Source organism: Electrona antarctica, assembly GCF_951216825.1.
Source record: "Electrona antarctica genome assembly, chromosome: 2".
Taxonomy (NCBI): domain Eukaryota; kingdom Metazoa; phylum Chordata; class Actinopteri; order Myctophiformes; family Myctophidae; genus Electrona; species Electrona antarctica.
In genome coordinates, this window is record NC_136807.1 from 51616722 (window position 1) to 51626597 (window position 9876).

The following is a 9876-nucleotide window of genomic DNA, read 5'->3' on the forward strand; positions in this document are numbered from 1 at the left end:
ATCCTTTGCTGCTCATGCCGCGTCGTTAACCCGGAAGTAAATGCGTGTTGTTTATGTTTATATTTTCAAGCGCCTTTTCACTGAAAGGTTTTCAGCATAGTGGAGTTGCAATCCTCAACGTAGGGAGTACAAAGAGCGAGCTTTATACATGATTTAAGTATATAACACATATTAGTATATTACAATTCTGTTGGTGAAAATGTCTCCTACAGGAGGTAAAAGGAGTCAAATGGAGTCTGTACGGCTGAAGATAAATGAACACATGACGTCGGTGGGAGAGGAAATATTGTGCGTTTTGGACAAACCGCTTGGCGATGATGTTTGTAGTGTCACGCATAACGTCAGAATGATTGTGTTCGTGCGCCTCGGCAAGCTGAGAGATTTCATGTTCAACCTCTTCCAGAGAGAGATGGAGGCACTAGAAACTCTGCTGGAGAAACAGAAGTTACAGAACAAACTGCTGGACGTGATGCTACAGCCACACATCAGACTACACAGAGCAGGTTGGTGGTTCATATGCTTCATGTCATATAATACTAGACCTAGATTTAGCTCTGGTCCTTAGCGTTATATTAGGAGTTCTCCTTAAATTATAGGACGACTTCATAGGATAGGTCCTATCACGCAAAAATGTGGAACCCTCCATGTAGTTACTCTGAGGACCCCCTGTCTTGCTCTACAGGGAATTACTTGGTAAATGGTGCATTTATATATAGTCCGGCAGTCGACCTGGACGGGTGGGAAATTTGGTATAGTCTTTTTTTTATTGGCCTAAAATATTGTCTATACATTCATGAATCCACTTGCTGACCTGCTGTCACTATTGGGCAATTTTTTATAGGGGTTTCTTGTGACCCTACCATTAACATCCTATGGCAGGCAAAAATGTCAAACTTCCGTTATGATTTTAGTAGCATGTGACAAATATTGTGACATGTCAAACTAGGGGCTTTTCATGATTCTGAATCCATTCCATTACAAATGTGATGATATCAGCACAAATATGATGCGGTCAGCACATTTTGGGCAAGTGGCTATGGCTGTTTTTAGCCCAAGGAGTGTATTTTGTGCAAAACGAATGCTTGGAATGGATTCAGAATCATGAAAACCCCCTTGTTTGACACGTCACATGCTACTTAAAGGAGCATTCAGTGATTTGGGTGATTTGGAAAAAAACCCGGTCTGTCCTTTCATATACTCTAAGGCTTAGAGTATATCAATAGAGACGGCACCGGAGTTCTCCTCCCATCCACTTGCGTTGACTATCATTGCATGCGTTCACGTATGAAACAGCATTCACGTGTCATCATGAACGTGCGCAATGATAGTCAACGGACCAGCGCGTTCATGAGTTTGGCCCAGCGCTGCAATACCAAATTCGGCCACTATGTCCATTTCGCCTCTGGGTTTCCTCCGGGTGCCGTCTCTATTCATATACTCTAAGGGTCTGCCCCGGTAACAAGATGTGCACATGCACGCACTACAGTGGCGGGACACGCAACAGGCCAACAGCACGCACACCAAGGCCCGCCCCCGCTCGATCATGATTGGCGGAAGGCCCCTCTCTATCCTGATTGGATGAAGGCTGGGCCACCACAACAAAACCTAAGGTTTTTTGACCCCAGGGGTTAACTGGGGACTCATTATATGGTCAGCACACTCTATAGTAGGGAGGATTATAACAACAAAACAAAAAAAGAAGTGATATTTGAATTAAGTGAAATCACTATACATTTAAAGCATAAGGGAAGTTTGACATTTTTGACAATTTTGCCTTAACCTGACTCCGCCAGATGGGGCAGCCCCAGTACCCAGCTAGAGGCGGGATCAAGGCATACACAGTGCTGCCTTGTTCCCGCCTCTAGCTGCTGCTGATTGGCCAGGCCGTTTTGTGGCCGGGCATCAAGTCTGCCTGAGAGTTCCCAGATGGGAGCAGGAGGGGGGAACCCAGTGTACTCTCTGCTGCCCCATCTGGCGGAGTCAGGTTAATTTTGCCTGCCATAGGATGTTAACGGTAGGGTCACAAGAAACCCCTATAAAAGAAATTGCCCAATACCGACAGCCAGTCAGCAAGTGGATTCATGAATGTATGTAGACAATATTTTAGGCCAATAAAAAAGACCATACAAAATGTCCCACTTTATTTAAACAAAAGAAGCCTGTCGGCTGCCGGACTAATATCGCGTTTATCCAAGGCGCTTTACATAGATTGTGCATTACATTCACTCACACCGATGGCGGAGGAAACCATGCAAGGCACCAACCTGCACATCGGGAGCAATTAGGGTTTCAGAGTCTTCGAGTCTCCGACACTAACACCGGGGGAGCCCGGGTTCGAACTGGCAACCTTGCGGTTCCCATCCGGTAACTACCCCTGAGCCACCGCCCACCGCCGTCCCACTTGATGTCTAGGAGGCTACAGAAAACAACATACACAAGCCAAGCGTTTACAGCTGCAGTTAATTAGTGCTCAACGAGCCATCCAATCCCTGGAGGTTGGAGCAAAGTGTCTAAAATCGTGGATTTTAGTTTGACTGGTCAATTTGAGAGGACAACAGAAATGGTAGTAGACTTTGAGATGTAGGATGATCATTTACTATTGCAGTGGTGGTCTATCCAGTTTAGTTTTCATCCGCTCTCTGTCTTTCTCTCTCTCTCTCTGCTGTGGATTCTTATCAGCTTGCAGAGCTGATCAATGATCGGACTTTGTAGTCTAGTCGTCACGTGGTCTAATGGAGATATTTGCATGATTGGCTGGCTTCTAAGCCAATGGGAGACTAGCCTGGTCCAGCCAGCGTGACTTCTGGTCTAGAGGGGTGGTCAAAACACTTACTAATGAATATGTCTCCGCCGGGGTGGTCAAAACACTTACTAATGAATATGTCTCCGCCGGGGTGGTCAAAACACTTACTAATGAATATGTCTCCGCCGGGGTGGTCAAAACACTTACTAATGAATATGTCTCCGCCTGGGTGGTCAAAACACTTACTAATGAATATGTCTCCGCCTGGGTGGTCAAAACACTTACTAATGAATATGTCTCCGCCGGGGTGGTCAAAACACTTACTAATGAATATGTCTCCGCCGGGGTGGTCAAAACACTTACTAATGAATATGTCTCCGCCGGGGTGGTCAAAACACTTACTAATGAATATGTCTCCGCCGGGGTGGTCAAAACACTTACTAATGAATATGTCTCCGCCGGGGTGGTCAAAACACTTACTAATGAATATGTCTCCGCCGGGGTGGTCAAAACACTTACTAATGAATATGTCTCCGCCTGGGTGGTCAAAACACTTACTAATGAATATGTCTCCGCCGGGGTGGTCAAAACACTTACTAATGAATATGTCTCCGCCGGGGTGGTCAAAACACTTACTAATGAATATGTCTCCGCCGGGGTGGTCAAAACACTTACTAATGAATATGTCTCCGCCGGGGTGGTCAAAACACTTACTAATGAATATGTCTCCGCCTGGGTGGTCAAAACACTTACTAATGAATATGTCTCCGCCTGGGTGGTCAAAACACTTACTAATGAATATGTCTCCGCCGGGGTGGTCAAAACACTTACTAATGAATATGTCTCCGCCGGGGTGGTCAAAACACTTACTAATGAATATGTCTCCGCCGGGGTGGTCAAAACACTTACTAATGAATATGTCTCCGCCTGGGTGACAGTCTGGCGTGTATCCTCCTAACATATTTTGACTGATTGATTTTTTTTTTCTCCCAGAAATGAGACAAACAGTGAAACGTGTTTTGGATGATGTCTCATCGAACGGAGATGGAGAGACCACGGTCAAACGGCAAAGTTCCACGTCAACATCCACCCAGACCTCTGTACCTACTACTAGCACCATTAAACAGGAGGTTTACACCACCCAAACCGCTGTACCTAACAACATTAAACAGGAGGTTTACACCACCCAAACCTCTGTACCTAACAACATTAAACAGGAAGTTTACACCACCCAGACCTCTGTACCTAACAACATTAAACAGGAGGTTTACACCACCCAAACCTCTGTACCTAACAACATTAAACAGAAAGTTTACACCACCCAGATCTCTGTACCTAACAACATTAAACAGAAAGTTTACACCACCCAAACCTCTGTACCTAACAACATTAAACAGGAAGTTTACACCACCCAAACCTCTGTACCTAACACCATTAAACTGGAGGTGAACCAGGAAGACCATACCAACAGCGGCATCTCTGGACATACTGGTAAATACTGACACTGGAACACAACTTGTTTCAGTTTTTAACAGCCTTACTGTTATAGTTAGTTAATTTAATTTTCACAGTCTGTTTATACACTATTCATTTTCGTCATAGTAGTCGTTCAAATGTGGTTGTATGAGGTTGTATCCTAAAAAAAAGAACCATTCAGATAAAGCATTGCCAGATTTCCATGTGTCATGTGCACACGTGGGAGAGAGGGGATGTATAATACTACGGCATCGGCGCTCATTCTCAACCACTGAATTGGCTATGATGTAGATCTATGTCAATAGCAGTGAATGTGTTAATGAAAAAATAAATAAAAAGGTACATTTAAAATGTGTTATGGTTGCTTTCATTGTGTGTTCTTCCCTAGACGTCCTGCACCTCCCTGTGTGTAAAAAGGAGGTTTCCGCTGAAAAGGAGAAGAGCTCCAGGCTGGTCCAGGAGGAACCAGAGCCTCCACACATTAAATATGAGCAGGAGGAGCTACTTCAGAGACCAGAAGAGGTTGAAGACAGTGATGAGTGGCAGCCCGGTGTATATCAGTCATTTTCAAACACACTGAAGTCACACAAGGGACTGAAACCATTGAAAGAAACTCATTCCATGCACACTGGGAAGAAAAGTTTTAGTTGTACAGTGTGCTGTAAAACGTTTAATCAGAAGGGAAACATGAAGAAGCACATGATTATTCACACAGGGAAGAAAGATTTTAGTTGTGCAGTCTGTGGAAAAATGTTTTATCTAAAGGGAAATTTAAAAAGTCACATGCGGCTTCATGAGTATGAAACGATATGGCCATTTACTTGTAAAGTTTGTAGCAACGCGGAATGGCCACTTACTTGTGAAGTTTGTAGCACAAGTTTGATAGCACAACAGTGAGCTGGATGGGGGGGGGGGGTACTTTTATGTACAGTTTGGTAATAAACACAGCGGTACGATTTCAGAACACATGATTCACTCGTGACTTGTTTCAGCAACTTCTTTAAACATTTCAGCATGCAATGATCAACAGTAAAGAATTAAATTGTTTCAACATTTTCAATGATCAATAGTAAAGAATTAAATTGTTTCAGCATGTTGTTTCCATCTTCTTCCATCTGCTTCTCTTTACCAACAGACAATGCCACCACGACATTTACCCCTGCCTTTACGTTAGCAACGGCTTGAGCGGTGGCTCGGTGCAAATCACATTTTCCGTGGAATCCTAAGTGCTCAATAGCCTTTTTCCAGTTGGAATATCCTTCACGTGTAAACGCTCTCGATGTCTGTTGGTCGCGTCCTGAGGTGGATGGGAGTGGAGCGCCCATTTGTTCAGCTTGAGAGCAAAGGGTACAAAACACTTTGTCTTTAGTAGAGTCGTACATCGCCCATCATGGGAAAGTCTCTTTCCAGGAAGCTTGATGGTTTCGTCTGTGTGCTCTCACACCGCCGACACAACCACTGCTGCTTGGTTTTGGCTGGTGGTGGTTTCATTGTGAACAAGTAAGCAGAGCACAGTACTGTATGCATCTTTTACCTACCTGGCAAGGTGAAAACAAAAGCATTTGAATGCCTGAGAATGGTGTCGTCCACAGCTAACAGTTTTGTATTGAGTTGTGCTTGAAATGTACTGTAATTCTCCAATCTGTTAATCAATCAATGGAGTAAACATTACTCGAATAGACCCCCCAGGTGTTTTGTATGTGTCTATGTAGTTTATATTACTCTAATAGACCCCCATGTGTTTTGTATGTGTCTTGAGTTAATATCACTTTAATAGACCCCCAGGTGTTTTGTATGTGTCTATGGAGTTGACATTAATAGGCAATTCACACTGAGAGGGACTGAATCCGTTTCATTGGAACCGTTTCCGAATACGGTTGCCTGGTCCCCGATGGCCATGATTCACATTGCCCGATATTCAACAGCGCACCCGGGTACACTTGCATAACACACTTTGATCCTCCAGATGGCGGTGTGCTTGATGGCTGGCGCGCACGGACACTGACCATCAACTCTGCGACATTATCTCCAATAAATCCAGACTCACTGCATTGCATTGCCTCTTTTGGCTCTTTGCCGTTATACTACTTCACTGTCAGCCTGCCTGCTATTCACTGTGTCAGTCAGTTCTGTGCTCCAGTGTCGTGTTGATATTAGTTTGCTATGGATTCTACTTTAGCATTATTATTATTTTGTTTTACTTTGGAAACTATGCCAAGCAAAGCCCAAGAGCCACGTGTAGTCCAAGATCAAGATCAAGATCAGCGCGTACTGCGGTGCTGCGCGTATAGCAGATTCAACAGGAGACGGGCGGTGTTGAGAAATGCGCTGGTGTTACGCGTCGTGCAGCGTCTGTGTTTTTTTGTTGTTGACGCTTGGCTCGTCGACTAGAGATCATGTCACGTTCTTTAAAAAAAACAGTCCACTTCTTTCTTTAGGTACGCATGCATTCACATTGGAACGATCCGTATCTGAATACACTTCAACGGTCCAGAGACCCGCCCCCCATGTGGTCTCGGGGACGGTTGGGCGATCCGCTCCCGGGAACGGTACGCATCAGTCACACTACCACAAGATCTGCCAAGTGGTCCCGAGTGCGCACCCGGGACCATAGTGTGAATTGCCCCTAATAGACCCCCAGGTGTTGTGTATGTGTCTATGGAGTTAATATAACTCTAATAGACCCTCAGGTGTGGTTATAATATGTCTTCCCTGTTCATTTTTGGTTTCTTCCACCCTCTACACAAATCTCTTTGCAGACAATTGCAACTCTTATTATGTATTCCAAGGAGCAGAACGAGGATACATCTTATTATACCTGCCCCTATCTACAATTAAAATGCAACAATCTGTCCAATGTCTACCAACCAGTACTTCACCTTGATTCATCAAATACAAAGGGAGAAAAGGGAGGGAGGGAGGAAAAAATAAAATATGGTAAAACCATTGTACAATACAACATTCTCTCTATACTCCTGTCTAAATGATACTATCATACCCTACCTTCAAAATAAAGAGTCTTAGACACCTTATATTTACCTATGATTTTTGAAGGGCCCCTCCTATACACGGGCTTAATATTTGTCATTAGTTCAATGTTTGGTTTGTAAACGCCATTGACAATGAAGGGAACATTTACGTCATAATGTACCTCATTACGTCATATTGTCTCTTTATTGTTAATGGCATTTAATGTTTGTGTTGGCACCGTTTGTTTTACATCACCATTACGTCACCTAATCAACATGAGTTATAATTTAATATATTAGCGCCCCTCACTTCACACGGGTGTGATTTTTACATGTCACTGTAATATTATTGCCAATTATTGTTGATTGCAGTATTAGGTCAAATTGTAACGATTATATAATGTTATCCAAGTACTAGGTTACTACTTGGGTTACACATTAAATCAGGACACAGCACACAGTTCAATCTTGTCAGTGTAATGTCATATTAGTCCACATGGTGACACTCTGTGCCACAACAACCTCTTCCGTGTGGCATGCGGCATGCCTGACAGGACAAGACAGGCATGTTTGTTTTAACTTTTGTGCAGGAGAAAACTTATAGCTGATCTACAAACTCACAGCTTGTTGCAATGTGACACGCTGTGGGCTTGTACAGTATGTCAGCTATTGTTTGCTATTCATCTAAATATTTGAAAGTACAAGTGTTCCCTAGGGGGTGCATTACTACCGTGCATACTAGCACCTCCTGAGTGGGACCCCAATAGAGGGTATGCGCGTCATAGATATATCTATGATGCGCATGGCATCATCATCAAAACCGGAAGTTATGCAGGAATTCCTACTGAGTGGTAAAAAACGACTTTCTGGCCTTGACAAACAATCTTGTAGCAATTGGCACAATGGATAACTAATGAAGGTTTGTAGAAGGTAAATGAATTGACTGCGCATAAACCAGAGTACCAGATTCGGAAGGAGCTCAATGTGTAAGTGAAAACCAAAGAAATAAGGAGGCAGAAACTGGAGTTAACTGAAATATTATTATTGACTTCAAAAAACAGAACTTAAACAACTTTGAACATTTATAGAAAATAAAAAACACAAAATGGGGGCCCCTTTAAAGGTGGTGACTTTGAGAGTCCCTGTTCAGTTCCTATGTTTCTAAGGGGGATTCAGTCTCTCTCCTGTTCAGTTCCTATGTTTCTAAGGGGGATTCAGTCTCTCCTGTTCAGTTCCTATGTTTCTAAGGGGGATTCAGTCTCTCCTGTTCAGTTCCTATGTTTCTAAGGGGGATTCAGTCTCTCCTGTTCAGTTCCTATGTTTCTAAGGGGGATTCAGTCTCTCTCCACTGTGGAGAAACAGGTTTACCACATTTGTGGAGGGAAGGGGGGCGTCGAGATCCGGGTCGGCTCGCCAGGTCCAGGTACCAGCCGGTACCAGAACCATCTAAAGGGGATTCCTTTCAAGGACACAAAAACCTGACCTGAAAGGCCAGGTGTCTAAATCAGTCTTGTGTTCAAAAATCATTGTTGTACAACATTAAATCAAATAAAACTATTAATGAGTAAAGAGTTCGATGTGATCAGTATCGACCTCTTTAATCATTTGCCCATAATAGCTGAGACAGAACAGTATATAGCCAACTTTTTTGCATTTGTCCTTTGCAATCCACCCTGAGCACAAGTTTATGGACATGGCCCCTGCAGACTTCCAAATACAAGGACAATAAGTTGATAGTAAGTTTAAAACAAGTGTCCATATACAAATCAAATGGGCAGCCTATTTCAAAGATAGTGACAGTTTTTCTAATTTCATTGATGAACACAATATCTGGAGTATTTGGAATATCTTGTAGTGAATTGACATGTGTGTCATTGTGATCAAACCAGTCTATTTTTACAGTGCTGTGTTTATACATTCTTGTTGTCCTGTCCTGTACTGTACTCCTCTGATCTTGTCTGAGACCAGGTCCACCAGACGGTGATGTCTGGCAATGTACAGTCCTTTATAGTGGCTGCAACCATTTAAGATGTCTGCGACTGTTTCTTTGTCATGTGGTACTGGATGTAGGATGCAGTGTGGGTCGTGTGCTGATGGGTACCAGGTTGCCAAGTTGAACTTGGTCGGCAACACCTGTAAACAGGCTTTAATGGTGAAAATAAGAATGTCCTCAGTCCTCACTATGGTGTTATTTGACAGTACAGATTGTGATAATGAGTGGTTTGCAAAGGGAAGAAGAGCACCCGAAGAGCCAGTTTTCCCTGCAGCCTCAGACTGGTCCAGTGTTGTGCACTTTCTGATCACTTCATTCCTAGAATGGTGGCTCTTGCGGTCGTGGATTTGATTGACAGTTCATGGTGTGTACCGTCCTGCTCGTAGATCGCACATGCACGGACACGCGGATCTGTGATGATGCACAGACACATACACACACACACACACATTAACTGTACTATAGGCCTTGATGATTTCGGGTTTGACAGTACAGTACAGTGACAGTACAGTACAGTAGAGGGACCCCTCCATGTAATTTCTAACTGCCCGTCCGCCTGGGCGGGTGCATGCTTTTGGTTAGACATACCATTGGTCCGATATCACAAACCCTCACCCTAACCCTAACCTCCCACCCTTAACGCACCCCTCACCACCAACTAATCTGGTCGTGTTAACACAGCCCTCACCAACCCT

At 43.7% G+C, this 9876-nt stretch overlaps 1 protein-coding gene across 1 annotated transcript; it reads left to right on the forward strand.

Annotated features, from left to right (window-relative positions):
* The first annotated feature begins 59 nt into the window (after positions 1-59).
* On the forward strand, positions 60-5659 carry LOC306940550 (uncharacterized protein). Its single transcript, XM_079525647.1, has 3 exons — positions 60-503; positions 3737-4234; positions 4608-5659. Exons 1-3 carry the CDS (start codon positions 200-202, stop codon positions 5114-5116), a joined length of 1311 nt encoding a protein of 436 aa, XP_079381773.1. The 5' UTR covers positions 60-199; the 3' UTR covers positions 5117-5659.
* Positions 5660-9876: the final 4217 nt, after the last annotated feature.